The 21,372-nt window shown below is 43.5% G+C and overlaps 1 protein-coding gene and 2 pseudogenes across 1 annotated transcript; 2 read left to right on the forward strand and 1 right to left on the reverse strand.

Moving 5' to 3' along the window:
• Window positions 1-239: 239 nt before the first annotated feature.
• CCR4 (C-C motif chemokine receptor 4) lies at window positions 240-4,853 on the reverse strand. The gene is made up of 2 exons (XM_045798138.2): window positions 4,807-4,853; window positions 240-2,730 (listed from the first exon to the last, which is right to left on the reverse strand). Exon 2 carries the CDS (start codon window positions 2,681-2,683, stop codon window positions 1,601-1,603), a length of 1,083 nt encoding a protein of 360 aa, XP_045654094.1. The 5' UTR covers window positions 2,684-2,730; window positions 4,807-4,853; the 3' UTR covers window positions 240-1,600.
• Window positions 4,854-6,475: 1,622 nt separating this feature from the next.
• LOC148108359 (ubiquitin-ribosomal protein eL40 fusion protein pseudogene) lies at window positions 6,476-6,838 on the forward strand (annotated as a pseudogene).
• A 9,954-nt stretch (window positions 6,839-16,792) lies between these two features.
• On the forward strand, window positions 16,793-16,950 carry LOC123792791 (putative ribosomal protein eL39-like 5; annotated as a pseudogene).
• The last annotated feature ends 4,422 nt before the right edge of the window (window positions 16,951-21,372 follow it).

Genomic DNA, 21,372 nt, shown 5'->3' on the forward strand with positions numbered 1-21,372 from the left:
GCCACATCCACGTCAGCGCGGATCACCAGCCCCATCAGGAAGCCGAGCACGGAGCACCTGGGTGGCTCAGTCGGTTAAGCGTTTATCGTGCGCTCGGGTGGTGATCCTGGGGTCCTGGGATCGAGACCCGTGACCTGTTCAGCGGGGAGTCTGCTTCTCCATCTCCCTCTGCTCGTGTTCTCTCAAATACATAAATAAAATAAAACCAAATACAAGCAGAATTAGGAAAAAAGGCTCTGTGAGACTATATACAAGTTTATTTTTGTCTAAAAGGCAACACCAACTTACCCTTTTAAAATCACTTTTCTGAAAATCAACTTTCTGGAAATCCATCCTTTCTAAATGTAGAGCATGTAATAACGTGTAAACTTACAGAAGCATTTGAAACAGATAACTCAGTTAATAGTTTGCAAGACAGGTTTTTTTGGGGGAAGGGATTACCCCCGACTTGATTAAAGTCTTTACTTAATTCTGATTAATTAAGGCTGTAACAACACAGATTTATTTTAATGGTGTCAAACAATTATATGATTAAAATGATTTGTAAGAAATGACGGACTGAAATTTTGAGTCATCCAATAGTTAAAAAGGAGGCCGATATTTTAAAAGAGAGGATGACATTTTTCACAACTTCATAAATTTTGACGGCCCTGTTTATGCCACATCAGTGATAACCTTTAGTTGATTATTCTCGCCTTGCTTGATGGAAGGCACAAACTTATTAAGGAAGCATTGTCATACTTTATTAGCCCTTGTTATTTGTAGTTTTGAAGGCTCTGCTTGTACACAAGAGACCCTAAATAAATGTATCTGCATCTACATATTATTTGTGAAATTTGAATATTCATCTGTTATAATTAAAACAAAACATGCTCACAAGCATATGAAAGTGTGTTTGAATTTCCACAAACGTGTTTGGATTTTTTAATGCCTCGTATTTCATGTTTGGAAATCAGACCATGCTAATGCCTTCACATCGTTACACTTGTAATCAGCATCAAAAGTTTGGCTTCCATTAACAAATCATCCTTTAAAATAAAAGACCCAAGATCCAGGTTCATTACTTCACCATTTGTTTCTGTGTGCACCTGGCTTCCAGGAATATACCATGCTTCGGATATATTATTAGGAAAACTCTAGGACAGCATGTCAGAATTTTCTATATTGTTCCACAAAAGCTAGAAGTTCATTAAAGGGCCCATTTTTCACAGCAAGCAGCAAGGAGTAGCAACTGATTCCATCAGTCAATGCTCCACAGTCCTGCCTGGAGAACGCCATCAGCTCAGGTTAGAAGGGAATAAAGGGTCCTTCCCTTACAGTATTATGTGTAGCCTCACTGAAATGCTGCTTTGACTTCTCCTTCGCTTGACTCATCCCTGCAGGCAAGCCTGGGGAGAGGAGGGCTGCCACAGCCCTGTTGAACTCTTGCTGCACTGAACTCGCACGTGGCAAGAGGAAAAGCTGACTTTGGAGTGAGAAGCCCATGCCCTGCTGTGGATGTTAAGTCTTCTTCCTGCCACTTGCTCAGGAACTCTTACTATAATACAAGTTTAAGCTCTTAACATGGGAAGCTCAGCTCCATCTTTTGCCTCTTCACTTTTCACAGAGCGTCATGGAGATCGTGATCCCCGGTGGACTGCGTGTAGGACGAGCTGGGAGTGTCGGGGGAGTAGAGTTGGAGGAGCCTACAGTATTGGCAGGGCATGAAAGGCCCCCTGCAGGTTTTGAAGAGCTGCACAATGTACTTGCGGAATTTCTCCCCTAGGAAGAAGTAGATGACCGGATTGAGGCAGCAGTGAACGAAAGCCAGGGTCTCCGTGGCCTGAATGGCGTAGTCCAGGTGCCTCTCAAAGGTGCAGTCCTGAAGGACTTCCAGTTCCACCAGCATCTCCAGGAAGAGCACCACATTGTAAGGTGCCCAGAACCCCAGGAAGAGGGCCACCACAGCAAAGACCATCCTCACTGCCTTGCTCTTCTTCTCGTTTTTGCAGTGCTGCAGTGTCCTGATGATCATGGAGTAGCAGAACAGCATGGTGCCCAAGGGAACCACCAGTCCGAGAATGTTGATCTCCAGGGAGCTCAGCACCTTCCACCGCGTGGAGTTGAGAGAGTACTTGGTTTTGCAGTAGGTGTGGTTGCGCTCGGTGTAACAGGTGCTAAATAAAAGGCCGGGAAGGGAGGCCAGTACAGCCACGGACCATGTGGCCAAGCTGGTGATGACCCCATAAGTCAGGGTCCTCGCTCTCAAGGAAAACACCGCGTGCACAATCGCCAGGTATCTGTCGATGCTCATGAGCATGATGAAGAAGATGCCACTGTAAAAGCCCACCAAGTACATCCAGGAAATAAGCTTACAGAGCCCTAGTCCAAAAACCCACTGGTCTGCAGCGTAGTAGCCCCAGAAAGGGAGGGAGAGCACGAAGAGCAGGTCCGAGATGGCAAGGTTCAGCAGGTACACGTCGGTCATGGACTTGAGCCTCTTGTACTTGAACAGGACCACAACCACCACAGAGTTTCCAAGGAGACCAAACAGAAAGACCAGGGAGTAGAGAGGGGGCAGGAAGAGCTCCCCAAATGCCTTGATGCCTTCTTTGGTGCAAGGCTTGGGGATGTTTTCGTAGAGATAGTAATTGCTATAGATGCTTTCATCCAGGGTGGTGTCTGCTATATCCGTGGGGTTCATTTTCAGATCTAATAGCTCCTCAACTCAGGTCTGACCCCAACCAGAAGCTAATGAGGGGAAGAGCAAATAAGATTTCTGTAAGAACAAAACCAAATCGAAATGGTGTTGAATACAGAGCATAGCTGCTTAATATTTTGCCCCAGATCATCACACACCCTTCCCAACCTTCCCAAGTTGAAGGGCTCCATTTCCCACAGGGCAGTGCGGCCAAATGGAAGAACCCCGCCCCTGGGAGTTAGCAGATTCCAAGTTCCAGCTCTGCCCCTCTCCTGTCCCTCTGAGGGGAGCTTCCGTTCTCATTTGTAAGTGGGGACAGTAAAGCCTCCTTCTCGAGGAGGCGTTTTCAAGGATGCATTTCTAAACAATAGTCTGGGGTTACTGAATCATTTGCAGGCCAGTTGAGATTCCCAAAAGTCCTACACCCAAAGCTGCCTTTGTGATATAAAAGCAAACAAACAAACAAAAAGATGCAAAATCTATGCATGTTTCCACCTTCATATTGTAACTCCCAAAATTCAGTAATTGCTTAGATAATCATTGGGCTAGAAGGTTGGTCACTTGCCTTTATATAAAAATTCTGATTTCTCCTGCGAGATTGACACATAGATTTCAAAGCACGGTCCCTGGTATTGTGCATTTAATCCTACTCACAGGGTCCTGTCCCCCACCACCCTCCCAACAAAAGCTGGGTGCTCTAAGCCAAGCAAGCATACCGAACCGTGGTGTAGATGACTCATAAAAGATTCAGAGAAGTTAAATGAGGCCACACGGCTATATGCAGAACTTTTTCTTTGGGCCCCAAGTCCCGGTAGGGGCTTGTGGGGGGTAGGGGACTCTGATTTCTGTGTTTGCTAGTTTCTGTGGCACAAGTACTGCCACCACGGCAAAACTCCAGCTGCCAACCGCCTCACAAATTTCTGAATCTTGGCAGTCTTGAGCTGGTGCAAGTTGTCTCTGGCACACACTGCCAAGTCCCGTGTTCATTCTAGAACACCATCTTGGATGGGACCATGCCAGGCCTGGTGGCCCGCTGCTTCTGTGCCGGTCTGACACTAATGCAGCAGATGTGTTCTCAAGGCCCTTCTGAAGGTGACGGAACTCAGAAAATTTCACAGTACTCAGATGGTAACTGGACGGAACTTTTTGGTCTTTTCATCGAAACTGTATGCAAATATCAGTCCTGTGCACTGGATCCCATCACAGTGGGAATTAGCCTGACAGATCTCAAAAAGGCACAGCACGGCCAGAAACGAAATCCCTCTACCTCCCCAACCACCCTCATTTCCTATCTAAATTGGCAGGTGAGGAGGTTAAAACCTCTCAAAGTTACACCCATGTTCACCTGTGAATCAGAGCAATTCAGGGACGAAGGCATTCTGATTCCAGGCTACCTTCCCTCGCCTCCTTCTTAATGGCAGCCTGTGTCCCCTATCACAGCATTGCTCAGTAATTCGCACGGCTCCCTACCTGCCGCCCTCACCACCACATGCCCCAGACACTTAAGTGAACTACAGACTACGTTTGGTTTCTCAAGAGACAGATTTGGGTTTCCTCCTGCAAACAGATGCTGAGGACCTGGGGCATCGCAGGGTCCCTGAAACTATGTTGTAAAATGAGTATCAATTCTAGTTAAATAACAATCCTAGTCTCTCTCCACCATTTTGCCAGTGAAAGTTTAAGCAATAGAGGAAGCTGAGGAGTTAGGAAATTATCAGGAGAACAAAAAAAGTAAACACAGCCGGTAAATGGTGGGAATTATTCCATCAGCCTTATTTGCTTTCTTGACCTGGGAGTCTTGATAGAAGCAGGAAAATGTGTATGTTTGATAAAAATTCTCTGTGTATTTAGAGCATGTGGCCGTGGGCCAGATGTGAGCAGGGAGATAGCCCTGCATCTGTGAAAGCCCTTCAGACGAGGGCTCGGAGGATGTGAGTAGAAGTAGATGGTGTGTGAGCCCCAAGGTAAGAACCAGCTGTGAGCCCCAGAATGCTCGAGATGCCTGAGTGTTGGGACTGGTTGAGCGGCTGGCCAGCTTACAGCGCTTCCAAAGTCCACACACCTGTCTAGTGTCCAGAAAGCAGTGTGTGGCCTGAGGCCCTGGGAATGGCCCCATCCCCACTTACCTTGCTTTTCTGACAGTGGTTCTGAGGAAGGTCCGTGAGCCAGTGCCAAGCGTGCCCGAGAAGCACAGTGCTAAGAAAGACAGGTGCCTTTGAAGGGCGCGTGGCTTCCTGTGAGCACCAGCTCTATCCCTCACCCATCTATGCTGAGTTCAAGCGGGTTTTTTTGATAGAAGTAAGAAGCAGAAAACGGGTGACTAAGTCACTCATTTCCCAAAACTGAAAGCTAGGAACGTTTGCTCTCTGCTAGATTAAAGAGGAAAACGAAGTAAGTTTTCTTTTAAAAGAGAAACTTCTTGATTTTTAAACATTTACTTGTTGGATTTTTAATTTAAAAAATTACCTTTGGCCAGCTACATGCAGTGGAAATGATCTTTCTATTCTAGATCAGCGGGCTGTTCGTTCTATCCCCGTGGAGGTTGTGCGGTGGCGGGCAACCGTGACGCACCATACCCTCCAACAAGGGGGTCTGAGGAGGTCAGAGGGGGAGGCCGGACACATGCGGGACAAAGTGTAGCCAGAGGAGAGACACAGACATGCAATGTGCGTGTCTGCGAGGGAATGGGAGGCCTTTAGTCAACCCCATTCGATAACTGGGTGTAACGTGGCCCACGACAACCTAGCTTCAAGCCCCCTTTGCAACAGGAGGACCCCTCCCCACAGCCCTCTACCTAGAAACCGTGGCCAAGTCCCTCTGGGTTTGCATGACAGTCCCAGCCACGGGGCTGACAGCAGTCCTGTCTTCTGCCGGTCATCACCTCGGCTTCTCACAGCTTCCCCGTCTCTTCCCTCTGCTGTCTACAGTTGCTTAGCTCTTCAGTTCGGCTTAAAAGAGCCACAGATGTCATTTTTCCTAAGGAATTTGCATGAAGAGGAACTAAAAAATTGAGCCAGAGCCATGTTTATCACCCTTTGTTTGTTATTACCTCTCCCAAAGAGTCTTTTCAGTTATTTTTTTCTTAATCACCTCCCCATGAAATATTAATACCACGAACAAACTCTACATCTGTTGATGATGTAGTGTCAGTGCTTGAGACATAAAAAGAGCAGGGTTTTTGCCTCCTTGAGGGCAATACTGCCTTTACTAAGAATGCATGAGTTAGAGTGGTGGGTCCCAGGGGGTTCTTTGGCTCCAGGGCACATGGGCGATATCTGCAGACACTTTCTCGGGGGGATGGGAGGAGCTGCTTCTGGCTTCTAACGGGAAGAGGCCAGGAAAGCTGCTAAAATCCTACAAGGCAGAGGACAGCCCTCCACAACAAGAGCGCCCCTGAGCAACAGAGCTGAGGCCCAGAGACCTGAGCTGGGGCAGCCATCCCCAGCGTGTAACTGGGGAACCAGATTCACAGATACCCTGAGAAAAAGAAGTGAAGATCTGTGGTCAAATCAGTACGGGGAACTCTGGGTTTGGGTTCAGGTTAAACACCGCTCCACACTGCAGCACTCGTGGGGGCTTTCCGATGCCAATATCATCGTAAGCTCTGGAAGCCGATATAGAATAAAAAAGTCCCTAACCTACTTGACCAGTGAATCTAGGCCCGTTATACAGGGTAATTTATAGAATACACATATTTTTAGGTCCTGCCACCCTCCTTCTCTTCAACAGGGTGGCCGCATGCTTGGCGGGGGGGGGGGGGGCAGCCTTGCAGCAGACGCAGAAACGCAGAGCCTCATGAAGACCCTGATGGGCAGGACAACTGCCCTCGAGATCGAGCCCGGTGACACCATGGAGAATGTCAAAGCCAAAATGCAAGACAAGGAGGGCATCCTGCCTGACCAGCGGTGTCTGATTTTTGCAAGCAAATGGCTGGAGGGTGGCCATATTCTCTCAGACCACAATACCCAGAAAGAGGCCACCCTGCCCTTGGGGCTTCACCTGGGGTGGCCTCATTGAGCCTCCCCTCCCTAAGCTGGACCAGAAATACAACTGCGGCAAGATGGTCCTCCACAGCGCTCCCTGCACCCCCACTCGGTCACCTGCTGTAAGAAGTGCCGCTACACCAACAACCTGCACCCCAAGAAGAAGGTCAGATGAGGCCCCTCCATCCGCTCTTCTTTTGCCTGAAGGGTGGCCTCCTGCCCAAGCCCCAAGGCCCTGGGGCTTCAATTGTTTCCCTTTCATTGACTGGAGCAGTAAAAAACAAAACAAACAAAAAAACGCCCCAATTTTTAGAAATGTGGAGACTGAGGAAGCTTCTAGCATGGAATCCCAGGCCTTGAGGGACAAGTTAGAGAGGTGGGGGCATAGCAGGAGGCTGGGAAAGCACTGGCAAGCCCATCGGAGCACATCGCCTAAGTCCCCGTGGACATGGCCTTGGGGGAGGAGAGTTTGGTTTTAGGGTTCTAGAACATGTGACAGCCAGAGGTCCCGATGAGCATGTGTTATCATTGGTCGTTGTGGGTCTGGAGATGACCCCTTGAAAGGCAGTGAATGCTGCCTCGACTGAACCTGCCTGCATGAGAAGCGTCCCAGGTCCGAGTGCGGGGGAGCACGAGTTCTAGCGTCTGTGGTGGTTGACAGCCCTTGCTTGGAGGCCTGCTCCGTCTGGCTTTGGAGCCCAGTGCCACCACTTCATAGCTACGGAAACCTCAGTCTTCTCATCTGTAAAAGGGATGACACTGCACGAGGACTGTTGAGAGGACTGGTGAGCTGATGTTGGTAAAGCATTTGGCATGGTGCCTGATACAATAGCACTATGGTGAAAATCAGTAGCAAAGATAAAATGCACGGTAATAGCTTTCTCTCATGAAATAGCTGAGCTTGGCACGTGGCCCAGGGCCACAGCTAGGAATCCAGGAGATATTTGGATGCAGACTCAGTAGGCCACATTGCATTTCTGAGTTAGTGTTAAGGTGAAGAGCGTGTTTCAGGTTTTCAAGTTGCAATGGTTATTGCCCTGGAGAAAGTCAGTCTTCAAGTTTGCAAAGTCATAACGTTAACTGTCCTGGAGAAACACTAAATAGGTTTTCCCTCCAGTAGGGGTTTCACAACTAAACAATACTCCCACCCTGCCCCCCAAAAGATCACATTTTTAGTAATGTCTATTTCATAGATGGGGAAATAGCTATGAACCTAGAGAGGGCACAGGGAATGCTCAAGGCAGCACAGCCAGAGACGCAGTCAGGGCTAACACGTACACTCTTGACACTTTCATACACACCATCTTCCACTGCGCTGAGTAAAAACTCAAACCTGACTAGAGAGGAGCAGACCGGCAAAATACACTCAGGACAAACCCTCCCCAAGGCAAGCTGGTGTGCCGCACCGCACAGGCTGCCAACAGGAAGGAAAGCAATAAGATAAGACTACAGCGCCCTCTGGTGTACCAAACCTTATAGCAACACCAAAACCGTTAAAGTCAACTCCTCAGGCTACGCATACCACACCAACCCATAGGAATCAGTATATTTGACACTGGAAGCTACTTCCAAGGCCTTCAGGGGGAGCTCCATGGGACTCAGCTGCAGAGCAGTGGTAGTAAAGCATCAAAGATTTTGGGGCGTCTGGGTGGCTCAGTTAAGCATGACTTTGGCTCAGGTCATGATCTCGGGGTTCTGGGACAGAGCCTCATGTTGGGGCTCCCTGCTCAGCGGGGAGTCTGCTTCTCCCTCTTCCTCTCCCTCTGCCCCTCCCTCCCACCCCACTCGTGTGTGCTCTCTCTCTCTCAGATAAATAAAATCTTTTTTAAAAAAAACAACAAAGAGGCGCCTGGGTGGCTCAGTTGTTAAGCATCTGCCTTTGGCTCAGGTCATGATCCCAGCGTCCTGGGATCCAGCCCCACATCAGGCTCCCTGCTCAGTGGGAAGTGTGCTTCCCCCTCTCCCAGTCCCCCTGCTTGTGTTCCCTCTCTCGCTGCCTCTCTCTCTGTCAAATAAATAATTAAAATCTTTAAAAATAATTTAAAAAAATAAAAAATAAATAAAAAAGCAACAAAGATCTGGAATCAGACCTGTTACTTGCGTTTAAAAGGAGAGAAGGCTGCCCGGCAGGGACACACAGGGCATCTTACCCTGGGACAGAGTAGCAGCAAGCTGGGACTATAGGGGCAGCTTATGTTTGACAAGCAGGGTGAGGTTAGTTAGTTTTCATGGGTTCTCTGTTGATTGGCTAATTTGGATAATTTGAGGTCTTGGGGCAGAGGGACTGTCCCTAGCTCTCTGGTGTCTGGTCCCAGAGTGATTAGGGCTGGTGGACAGTAGCCCCAGAGCAGAGGGGCTGATAAGGAAGTGACTGCTCAAAAAGGGGAACTGATCGGCCGCTAACCAGGGCCTCAAAACTGGATCAAGAAAGCACTTAAATAAATAACCCATTTTACAGGGGAGGTTTGAATACACAGACAAAACTTTGGTAAGAAACTAGAAAATTGCAAACAATTAAATTACAAATTGATTTTTTAAGGAGAAAACTAAAACTCTCTGCACATTTGAAAATTAAAAGAACACATTTTCATGTAACCTGGACGTCAAAGGAAATATCATAATGGAAAATAGAAAACACTTGTAACTGAATAACAATAAAATATCACTTATCCAAAGTTGTGGTAGGCAGCTGAAGTGGTCCTGAGGGGATAATTTAGCCCTTAAATGTTTATATCAGAAGAGAAGAAAGGATGAAAATTAATGAGAACTGTTTAACTAGAAAAAGAAACAGTAGAAAAAGGAATGGTAGAATAAACTCAAAAATGGTATGAGGAAATAAACAATAAATGTAAGCAGAAATTAAACAAAACTTGAAAGTAAGATAGAACCATTATAGTATCTGAAAACACTAACAAAATTGATAAACCTCTTGGAAGGTAAGTAAAGGAAAAAAGGAAACAATCTTGGAACACAAAAGGAGATATAAACACAAAGTAGAGATTAGAAGGATAAGAAACAGGAGCACGTGGGTGGCTCAGAGTGCTGAGCGTGGGGCTCTTGCTTCTGGCTCAGGTCCTGATTGTCCTGGGTCGAGCCCTGCGTCAGGCTCAGTGCTCCATGCAGAGTCTGCTTAAGATTCTCTCCCTCCTTCTACCCCTCCCTCTTCCTCTACACTTCCTTCTTTTTTTTTTTTTAAGATTTTATTTATTTATTTGACAGAGATAGAGACAGCCAGCGAGAGAGGGAACACAAGCAGGGGGAGTGGGAGAGGAAGAAGCAGGCCCATAGCAGAGGAGCCTGATGTGGGGCTCGATCCCGAAACGCCAGGATCACGCCCTGAGCCGAAGGCAGGCGCTTAACCGCTGTGCCACCCAGGAGCCCCTCTACACTTCCTTCTATTTACACGCTTTCTCTCTCTAAAATAAACTAATTAATTAAATAAAAATTTTAAAAGAAGGATAAGAGGGTCGCCTGGGTGGCTCAGATGGTTAAGTGTCTGGCTTCAGCTTGCGTCATGATCCCAGTGTCCTGGGATTGAGCCCCACATCAGGGAGCCTGTTTCTCCCTCACCCTCTCCCTCTGCCTGCTGCTCCCCCTGCTTATACTCTCTCTCTCTGTCGAATAAATAAATAAATATATATTTTTTTAAACAGGATAAGAAACATTATGAATGATTGCATCACAATGAATTTAAAAACTTGGTAAAATGGATAAATTCCTAGAAAACGTATTTGCCAATATTGGCTCAAAAATAAATACAAAATCTGACTTACAATCCTTTTAAAATTTGAATCAGAACTTTAAATACTTTGCACAAAAACAAAGTAAAAAAATATTCAGGACAGATAAATTTAAAAGAAAATTCTACCAAACATGCAATGTACATATAAGTCTAATCTCATGCATCTTTTTTCCCAGAATTGCAAAAAAAGAATACTCCTGAATCATTTTATGTAGTATAACCAAACTGTATAAAAAAATACAAGTATTCAATTTCACTCATGAATATATTGATGTAAATATCCTATATAAAATACTAATAAACCAAACGCTAAAATTGAAAAAATACATAATGGCCAAACTAGTTCATTTCAGAAATGAAAAGTTGGTTTGATATTCTAGAACCTATTAAAGCAAATCACCACATTAACAAAATAAAAGCAAAAAGCCACTGACGTAGAAAGAGCATTAAATAAGTAGAACAATATTCGTGATTTGGGGGGAGAAACAACACCAAAGGACATTAAGAACAAAAGAGAACGTCTTTAAATTGATAAAGGTATCTACAAAGAAAATCTCCGAAAAACAATGTTTAACTGTAAATAGCAAAAGCCATTCCTTTCAAAATCAGGACCATGACTAGAATGCCTATCAGCACCGGTTCTATCAGAGCTGGTAGAAAAAGACACGATTTTTAAATACAAGATATAAAGAATTCAATAAAGTTGCAAGATACAAAATCGATACACAAAAATCAGTTGTATTTCTATATACTAACAATGAATAATCTTAAAAAATTAAGAAAACAACTCCATTTATAATAACATCAAGAAGAATAAAATACTGGGAATAAACTTATAATTGCTAGATTAAGCAAGTCAAAGACTTGTGTTCTAAAAACTATAAAATGTTGCTGAAAGTAATTAAAGAAGCACAAATAAATGGAAAGCCATCCCATGTTTATGGATTGAAAGACTAAATAAGTTGTTGCCCTACCCAAATCAATCTACAAATTTAATGCTATCCCTATTAAAACTCCAAAAGTGTATTTTGCAGAAATAGAAAAAATCCACCTGGGGCACCTGGGTGGCTCAGTCTGTTAAGCATCTGACTTTGATTTCAGCTCAGGTCATGATCTCAGGGTCATGAAATTGACCTCTGCATCAGGCTCTGTGCTGGGTGTGAAGCCTGCTTAAGATTCTCTCTCTCCCTCTGCCTCTCCCCCCTCTAATAAATAAATAGATAATTAATAATTTTTAAAAATCCATCCTAAAATTCATATGGAATCTAAGGGACCCTGAAATGGTCAAATAATCTTGAAAGAGAAGATTTGTAGTCGGAGGTCTCACAGTTCTTTATTTTAAAATTTATTATAAAGCTAGAGTAATCAAAACAGTGTGATACTGGCATAAAGACAGACAGACAGACCAATGAACTAGAATAGAGAGCCCAGAAATAAATCTTCACATATATGGTCAAATTATTTTCAAAAAGGGTGCCAAGATCATTCAATAAGGAAACGACAAGTCTTTCAACAAATGATTCTGGAAAAACTGGATATCCTCATGCAGAAAAATAAATCTGGATCCTTAGCTTCACCATATACAAAAATTAACTCAAAATAGGTCAAAGACCTAAATATAAAAGCTAAAACTATAAAATTCATGGAGGAAAACATAGTGGAAAGGCTTCATGATGATGGATTTAACAGTGGTTTCTGGAAGATGACACCAAAGACACAGGTAACAAAAATAAAAATAGATTAAAGAACTATACCAAAATTTAAACCTTTTGTGCATGAAGGGAGGTAGAAGTTAGAATGGGAGAAGCTATCTGCAAGTTATATATCTGATAAGGAGTTAATATCCAAGACATATGAAGAATTCCAACAACTCAACAACAGAAAAAATAACCTTATTGGGTACTGGTGGTACTGGTACAGGGATAGAAAAACAGAAAGGGAATAAAGTATGCAGAAATGAACTTCAGTGACTGTTCCAGAGACAGACTGAATATGTTCTTTATTATTCAAAAAATCTCCAAATAATGTCCTACTCCCCCAGAAGCCTTATGTGTGAAACCCCATATGTGAAATCAGCCACCCTCCCCGCCAAGACCCTAACATAACAATATAACTAGAGAGACTGCTAATGGGTTAAAACCCGGAGAAGAGTTGTCTCCTCCAAATTCCCCCAAGAGATACTTCATCACCCAAGATTATAATTCTTCAGGGCAGGGGCGCCTGGCAGCCTCAGTCAGTTGAGTGTCCTACTCTTGGTTTGGGCTCAGGTCATGATCTTAGGGTTGTGGGATCAAGCCCCACATCAAATCCCACATCGAGCTTTGCCCTGGGTGTAGAGTCTGCTTAAGATTCTCTCTCTTCCTCTTCTCCTCCACCCCTCTCAAAAAAATTTTTTTAATTTAAAAATTAAAAAAAAACACAATTCTTCAGGGCATATTCTCTGTACCACGTCCCATCCCACCCAACCAATACACACACAAACCACCAAATCCTGTCTCTGGAATAACCAATTCCCTGCTTCTACCTTTCAGTCAGTCCTGACTGGGGTTTTTCCTCCTGAACTCAATGTTCTATCCTTTCTTTGTTATACACAATTGGAGACACAATATATATAAATACAGGGTCATATATTTTTAAAGTATAAACAATGTTATTGTCTCATTTTACATATGAGGGGGACAGTAAGTGAAAGAGAGTAACAGAGACACAGTCACCATGGCCTTGGAGAAGCTGACAGGATGAGTCACCATGAGGAAGGAAGTGGCGGAAAAAATCATTCCTGCAGCCCTGAGAATCCTGAGGGGGGACCTGGGGAGGCAGGAGGCAGCTGTGGAGACTGGAAAGCAGGCTGCTGAGGGGCACCATGCTCTGTCGCCACCATCTTTTTTTGGTCTAGGGGAAAGGAAAAACAAAACAAAAAAAATATGTCAGAAAAGAATGGCACCATAATGACCCAAATAATGGGGCCTCGGAGTACAAAACCCAGGCTTGCAACAAAGGAAAATGAGACTGTGGGGAAGCAGTGGGAGAAACCCTGGGCCATATTCCTTTAGGGTTACTCCCTCCTCACTGCCCCGGGCGTCAAACACTGTCTCTCCCATCCCTGAGGAATACAGACCCCTTTCCTCACTCTCCCCCAGCCTCCTCCAGCCCTGCCACTGCCCTGCCACTCCCACAGCAACACTCAGTCCCAGAATGTGCTTAATGTTAGCCCCACAGGGCTCGGGGTTGGGATGTACGAAGCTTCCGTGAGGGACAGAAGTCAGTGTGGAGAGGGAGATGTAATAGGAATGGCTGAGCATGCACCTTACACCCACATGGTCACCGTGGTTCCCTCGTGCCCTAACATCCGAGAACTTTCCAAGATAAGTAACACTGCATATGAAATTACATTTATTTTAATCACAAAACTTTTTTCATGTAATTCTAATGGTACTGAAAAATGGTAGTTTAATTTAGAACAAAATGACTTCTTTCATTTTCCGAAAATATTTACAGCTTTATATAATAATATATATAGTGTGTGTGTGTATGTGTACCTGTGTACGCACACACTTACAAGTGCAAAGACACTTATGTGAGCGTACTTACACCTACACAAGAAGCTGATGTGATAAGCTCATGTAATAAAATGTATCCTTGGTCCAACAGTCCACCCCAATCACAAAACTCCTCACCCCTCATCTTTTTAGGATCTGGGCTCATTTTCCTTTATGAGGCATGCACGCACTGTTAACAATTTCGAGATAGTATTTCTTTGAGTCTTTTGGCTTATTAAAAGTGGAAAATAAGGAGAGATGTTATGAATGACTGAATGCTGATAAATGTCCCCTCTTGCATATGATTGAGAAATGGGATCAATTCGGCCAAGATTCAGTCTAAGCTGAATTATGAAAATTAAGAAAATGTGAAATCGTCCACTTCAATTACACAATATCAAAATATCACCATCTTAGTTTTCTGTTTCTGCTGTAACAAATTATCACAAACTAAGTGGCTTAACCAACATGGATTTAGTACAATTCTGGCCGTCTGGCAGAGATCAGAATTCATTTTCTACTGGGGGTTAGTAGGGCCGGTTCCTTCTAGAGGTTCCAGGACAGAATCTGTTCCTTGCCTTGGCCAGCTTCTGGAGCCCACCGACATTTGCTGACCATCTCCCGGTCTCTTCATCTCCAAAGCAAGCAGTATATCATCTTCTCACCCTCTGACCCTTTTTATAATGACCTTTGTGATTACGCTGAGCCCACCCAGATAATCCAGGATAATCTCCCTCTCTTAAATCAAATGTACAGAATATCTTTTGAATGTAAAGTAATACATTCATAGGTTGTGGAGTTTAAGATAAAAACATCTTTAGGGGCCATTACTCTAGTTACCAAATCACATTCAGTAATATCACCACTGATCTCATCAGAAGACTCTAAGTATTGAGAAACTGTCATTTCATAGTAGTGGATATGAGTTTTCCAAGATTACAATTTTCACTTGAAAGCTCAAACTTTATCATTAGCATCAAATACTGTCAGCTGTTTTACTTGAAATGACAGGCTCGCCTCATTCATTCTCAATAAAATGTCTACAAAATACTTACTTGGATACTTACACATTGAAAGTCATTCTTCCAGGTAAGATAGAATTCCATGTAAATTCGAGGGTAGAAATAACAGAATCCATTTTTCCTGCGTCCTCAAGGATATGCTTAAGTAAAACTGGCACTGGGATCACATGGTGGAGGAGAGGGTGGACTCTTTTAGTACAATTTTGTGGTACTGCCACAATTTGCCTAAAGGTGCCAGCGGCTTCATCCTCCTCCTTTTGCACCATCAATGCAAATATTAACAGAGTGAAAAAGATAAAGTTATGGTATTATTATGAGTGGATCCCCTGGAAAGGGTCACAGGGACCTCCTGTCTCTCAGCCCCAGGGGTCCAAAGACCACTCTTTGAAAATTGCTATTTTAGGGAAAATTGCCACTGGATAGCAGCAGGCACAGTAGTGTTTCCCAATTTACACTGGCCTGATTTAAGAACGTTATTTAATGATAAATTTAAAATTTTGCCTTCAAAGCTCAGAGACAGCATTTCTTTCCAGAAAATATACTTTAAAATATATAAAAGAATCCTATGAAACAAGTGCTACGTAAGCTCGCACCTCAAACAAGTATACAACTTTCCCTTGAGACAACCCCACACTGTAGTGTGCAGAAGGGTTGTAAGCCTTTTGTCATTCTTACTAAGAACACTAAATAGCTTCGATACTAGCCATTTGGTCATTTTATTAAATAAAAACAAACTTAAATATTCTACCAACTGGAGTTACTATAAAATTGCAGAGATTACCTACATAAGGGATCATGGCTAGAGTTTCATGAAGCTCATTTTTTTCTTTTAAAGGTTAAAGACATCAGGGCACCTGGCTGGCTCGGTGGGAGGGGCACGCAACTCTTGATCTCAGGGTCTTGAATTCGAGTCCCACATTGGGTGTAGAGATTACTTAAATATTTTGTAAAACAATGAAGAAGAAAAGGTTAAAGGGGCACCTGGGCGGCTCAGTTGATTAAGGGTCTGCCTTTGGTTCAGGTCATGATCCCAGGGTCCTGGGATGGAGCCCCGCATGGAGCGCCGTGTTGGGCTCCCTGCTGGGGGGAGGGGGCATCTGCTTCTCTCTCTCCCTCTGCCTCTCCTCTCAGCTTGTGCTGTCTCTCTCTCAAATAAACAAAATCTTTAAAAAAAAAAAGTTTAAAGATCAGTCTTTCTTTTACCCTTTCTCTTTATTAAATCTATCAGAGCACTAAGGAAGAGCACCACAAAGAAAAAAATTCGTATCCATTGGACCTCAGCGTCTCTATATCATCTTAAGGCTTCTCAGTTAATGCATTTTTTACCTACTGCACAGAGAAAAGGTTTTGAATTTTATTTCTAAAACATCAAGTTTTCATAATGAAAATCATGAATGATCCTGGAAGGTGTGAGATGCAACAATGGAGCAAAATATGAGTAAACATTTATTTCTGTAGCAAAACTAACGGAATACGGGCGCCTGGCTGGCTCAGTTGGTTAAGCGTCTGCCTTCGGCTCAGGTCATGATCCCAGGGTCCTGGGATTTAACTCCATGTGGGGCTCCCTGCTCAGCAGAGAGTCTGTTTCTCCCTTTCTCTCTCCCTCTGCCTCTCTCCTGCTCGGGCTTTCTCTCTAATAAATTTTAAAAATAAAATCTCAAAAAAAAAAAAAACCTAACCGAATAAAACAAGAATAAATTGTATAATTTGGAAGGTAAGTAAATATGAGGTAGAATTAAAATATTGTTTGAAAATAAAATGCAAACCACCAGGAGCTCTCTCCTTCACTCTGCCGTCGCAGTGTGTGCAGTCGACTGTTCCTCACCATGTCCTCTCACAAGACCTTCGGGATCAAGGGATTCCTGGCCAAGAAATAAGAACAAAATTGTCCCATTCCCCAGTGGATTCGGATGAAAATTGATTTTAAAAAATCGGGTATAACTCCAAGAGGAGGCACTGGAAAAGAACCAAGCTGGGTCTGTAAGGGGTCGCACATGAGATGGCACACATATTTATGCGGCATGAAGGTCACGTGCTCACATCCTGTCACTCTGTAAACATCACTACTACCTGAACAATAGGCATGTTTTATTGGGGAAATGACTTTTCTCTGTTACTAGTCTTCTGCACTAGTATGTTGGTTCAGTAATAAATATATGAGAACTTTTGTTTGAAAATAATAAATAAATCAAACAGGAGAATGGTCAGAACTAAAGTGTCCCACATTTTAAAAGTCCTATATTAAAACTTTATTAACTTTGTAGTTTAAATTTTAAGGGAAAACTCTAAAAGGATAGAATATAACTTTTTAAATAGAAGAAAAAATATAAAAAATGAAAGTGTCTCAATTCAAAAGTACTTATCACTACTTAAAAGACTGAATATTGGCGGCTGGGTGGCTCAGTCGGTTAAGCATCTGCCTTCCGCTCAGGTCATGATCCCGGGGTCCTGGGATCGAGCCCCACATTGGGTTCCTTGCTCGGGGGGAGCCTGCTTATCTCTCTCCCTCTGCCCCTTTGCCCAGACCCCCCACTCGCGTGCTCACTCTCTCTTGCTCTATCTCAAATAAAATCTTTAAAAATAAATAAACAAATAAAAGACTGAATATTCTATTTCTTTTCTCACACATTAGAATTTAAACTCCATGAATGCAGGATATTTGTTTCTTTGTTAACTAGTATATCTCTAGCACCTATTACAATGTTATACACATGGGAAATGCACAAAATTATTTGCTGAATGAATATCTTACATGAACTACTTTATATGAAATTACAAAGGCACTTAAGACTTAGTAATGGGCAAAAGGTACAAAAATTCCAGTTCACCAAATAGAAAAAACAATTAGTAATAAATGATAATGAAATAATGTTCAGTCTTCCTAAAAAGGAAAAAAAAAAGCTAAAATTATTCTGAGATACCATTTTATCCCATCCTATTCACAAACACTTTAAGAGGTAATCAAATTACACTAATGATATGTATGGAGAGTCATGAAATGACCTGGTAATATTTGTTTTCCCTAAGAAAACAACACAAGAACATTTATGTCTAAAGGTGATCACTGCTTCCTTTATGTGTAATATTGAAAGAATGATAATAAATCCAATTCCACAATATGGGAAAAGCTAAGTAAACTGCGGAACACTCTATGAACCATTTATATAGGCATGAAAATTGTTTAGGAAGACAATGCAGTGATAAATGAAAAGGGTTACATATCAAATGTAACAAAGCATGTCGTAACTATCATCACAACAATGTAAAGTAAGCTAAGGCAGCTCGTTGGGACATTATGTAGCCACAGAAAGTTCTGTTTGGGAATATAAATGGGAAAAACCTTTCAGCAGGACAATTTGGCAGTACATGTTTCAGATTTAAACCGTTCATATTCTTTGACCAAGAGATCTCTTCCTAGGAATTTAAGCTATGGCCAGTTCTCTTAAGTGAACATTCATTCAGTGATTAACAAGATTTCCTGAACATCTATATAGCAAGCAATGGAGATTTCAGGATGAAATGTCTCAGCTCACAAGGGCCCTGTCTGAATGGCACATGGAGGGGCACGAGCCTTGCAGCCTATCAGAGCCAAGCAGGTGCCACGGGGACGAGCCTCCAGGCGGTTGCGTTGGTGGAGTGAGCAATGCCGTCAATCATGGCTCAACACTGAGACCAGTGGGAGAGTGGAAACACCAGCCGCTGTTCCCAGCATCCACCCCAGCAGTAGGGCTCCTCATCCCATTGCCCTTTCTTCTATCTTAACCCCTGGGTGATGAACAACTTGGGAGAGTCTGGATGAGGATGTATGCTTGATCTAAGAACATTGCTCATCCCTTTTCTCAAAGTCCCCCAATAAAGAGTGCCAAAGACTAGAGCAGGGCTGGGGAAACACTCCTGCCTCTTAATCTGCTGTACCTAATCAAGAGAAACATATATGTAACCATTCGATTTTTGAGTTTACTTGTTGAATCATTCAATTATGGAGACCGATTTCAGTGACTTTGTTCCAGAGATACGCTTTTTACATTATTAGGAAGCCCCAGACTACTCCCCAGACTGTAGCCCTGTTGGTGAAATTGCAGGTGTTCGACCCTGGGAACCACTATTAAAAACACAGTGGGAGACTGTTGATGTTCAGCAGAGTTTCCATGGAACAGCAACTAGAGCCCAAAGAAGAATGGTCCCTTCCATAGAGCTAGATACCCAACAAGGGTTACAATTCTGCAGGGCGTGTTCCCTGCACACTCCCATTCTCCTCCCCAGGGACTGCTGTGCAGGGGCGCGCGCGCACACACACACACACACACACACACACACACAATCCGCCAAATTCTGTCTGTAGTAACCAATTCCCTCCTACCTGACTTTCTACCTTGAAGTCTGCCAGCCCTGGCTGAGCGTCTTCACTCCTTAACCCAAGGTTCTGTCCCTTCCTTGCTACACAGAGTTGGAGGCACAAAACACACAAATACAGATTTGTATATTTAAAGAGTATGTTTTTATCTCACCATGCAAATAGGTTTGGAAATGGCAGTACATTCAGTATAAGCAATTTTAATACTGCCATTTTATATATGAGAGAGGAATAAAGAGTATCACAGTAACTACTACAGAGAAAGAGCTACCATGGCCCTCAGGGTGACATGTGGAGTCACCATGAGGAAGGAAATTGGAAAAAAAAAAAATGTTATTCCTGCAGCCCTGAGAATCCTGATGGGGGACCTGGGGAGGCAGGAGGCAGCTGTGGAGACTGGAAAGCAGGCTGCTGAGGGGCACCATGCTCTGTCGCCACCATCTTTTTTTGGTCTAGGGGAAAGGAAAAACAAAACAAAAAAAATATGTCAGAAAAGAATGGCACCATAATGACCCAAATAATGGGGCCTCGGAGTGCAAAACCCAGGCTTGCAACAAAGGAAAATGAGACTGTGGGGAAGCAGTGGGAGAAACCCTGGGCCATATTCCTTTAGGGTTACTCCCTCCTCACTGCCCCGGGCGTCAAACACTGTCTCTCCCATCCCTGAGGAATACAGACCCCTTTCCTCACTCTCCCCCAGCCTCCTCCAGCCCTGCCACTGCCCTGCCACTCCCACAGCAACACTCAGTCCCAGAATGTGCTTAATGTTAGCCCCACAGGGCTCGGGGTTGGGATGTACGAAGCTTCCGTGAGGGACAGAAGTCAGTGTGGAGAGGGAGATGTAATAGGAATGGCTGAGCATGCACCTTACACCCACATGGTCACCGTGGTTCCCTTGTGCCATAACATCCGAGAACATTCCAAGATAAGAAGTGATACCTAATATAAAACAAAATGCATTTTCAATCAAAAAACACTTTTCATATGTTATCAAAAGTTACTTTAAGACAGAATGTAGAGGGGTGCCTGGCTGGCTCAGTTGGTAGAGCACATGACTCTTGATCTTGGGATTTTAAATTCAAGCCCCATGTTGGGTATAGAGATTACTTAAAAAAAATAAAATCTTTGGGACGCCTGGGTGGCTCGGTAGGTTAAGCATCTGCCTTTAGCTCAGGTCATGATTCCGGGGTCCAGGGATCGAGTCCCGCATCGGGCTCCTTGCTCAGCAGAGAGCCTGCTTCTCCCTCTGCCTGCTGCTCCCCCTGCTTGTGCTCTCTCTCTCTGACAAACAAATAAAATCTTTAATAAATAAATAAATAAATAAATAAATAAATAAATAAATAAAAACCTTAAAAAGGTTTAATGTAGAAAGTATTAACTTTTGCTCTTTTCTGAAAATATTTAAACTGTATGTAATAACACAAAATGATAGTGAAGATATTATCCAGCAAAAATATGTGTGTGGGGGGGTGTTAGCTTATATGTGTGTGTGCCCGTATACATATACTTTTGGGTACAAAAATTATTACATGAGCAATACTCACACATACACAACGGCCTGCACTACTAATAAGCTAATGTAATAAGAGCTATCCATGGTACAACAGTGTGTCTTGATCATAAAAACCCTGCTCCTTCATACATTTTTTGAAACGGGGCTCATTTCACTTTATGAGACAAGCGGACGGTATCAGCAGTTCTAAGATATGTTTGAATACCTTGATTTATTTAAGGAGAAAATGAAGAAGTGTTGTAATCGCTTACTGAGTGCTGGGAAAGGATCACTCCTGCATATAATTGAGAAGTGGAACCGATTTGGTCAAAAGTGTCAGTCAAGCTACGTTAAGCATATTTTAACATACAAAACTGATTTTAGAATCATGAAACAGGGGCACCTGGGTGGCTCAGTTGATTAAGTGACCAACTCTTGATTTCGGCTCAGGTCATGATCTCAGGGTCGTGAGATCAAGCCCTGAGTCAGGCTAAGCACTGGGTGTGGAGCCTGCTTGGGATTCTCTCTCTCCCTCTCCCCCTGCCCTTGCTCTCTCTTCC

This window comes from Ursus americanus, chromosome 20 (genome assembly GCF_024610735.1).
Source record: "Ursus americanus isolate L20-20 chromosome 20, mUrsAme1.1.p, whole genome shotgun sequence".
NCBI lineage: Eukaryota > Metazoa > Chordata > Mammalia > Carnivora > Ursidae > Ursus > Ursus americanus.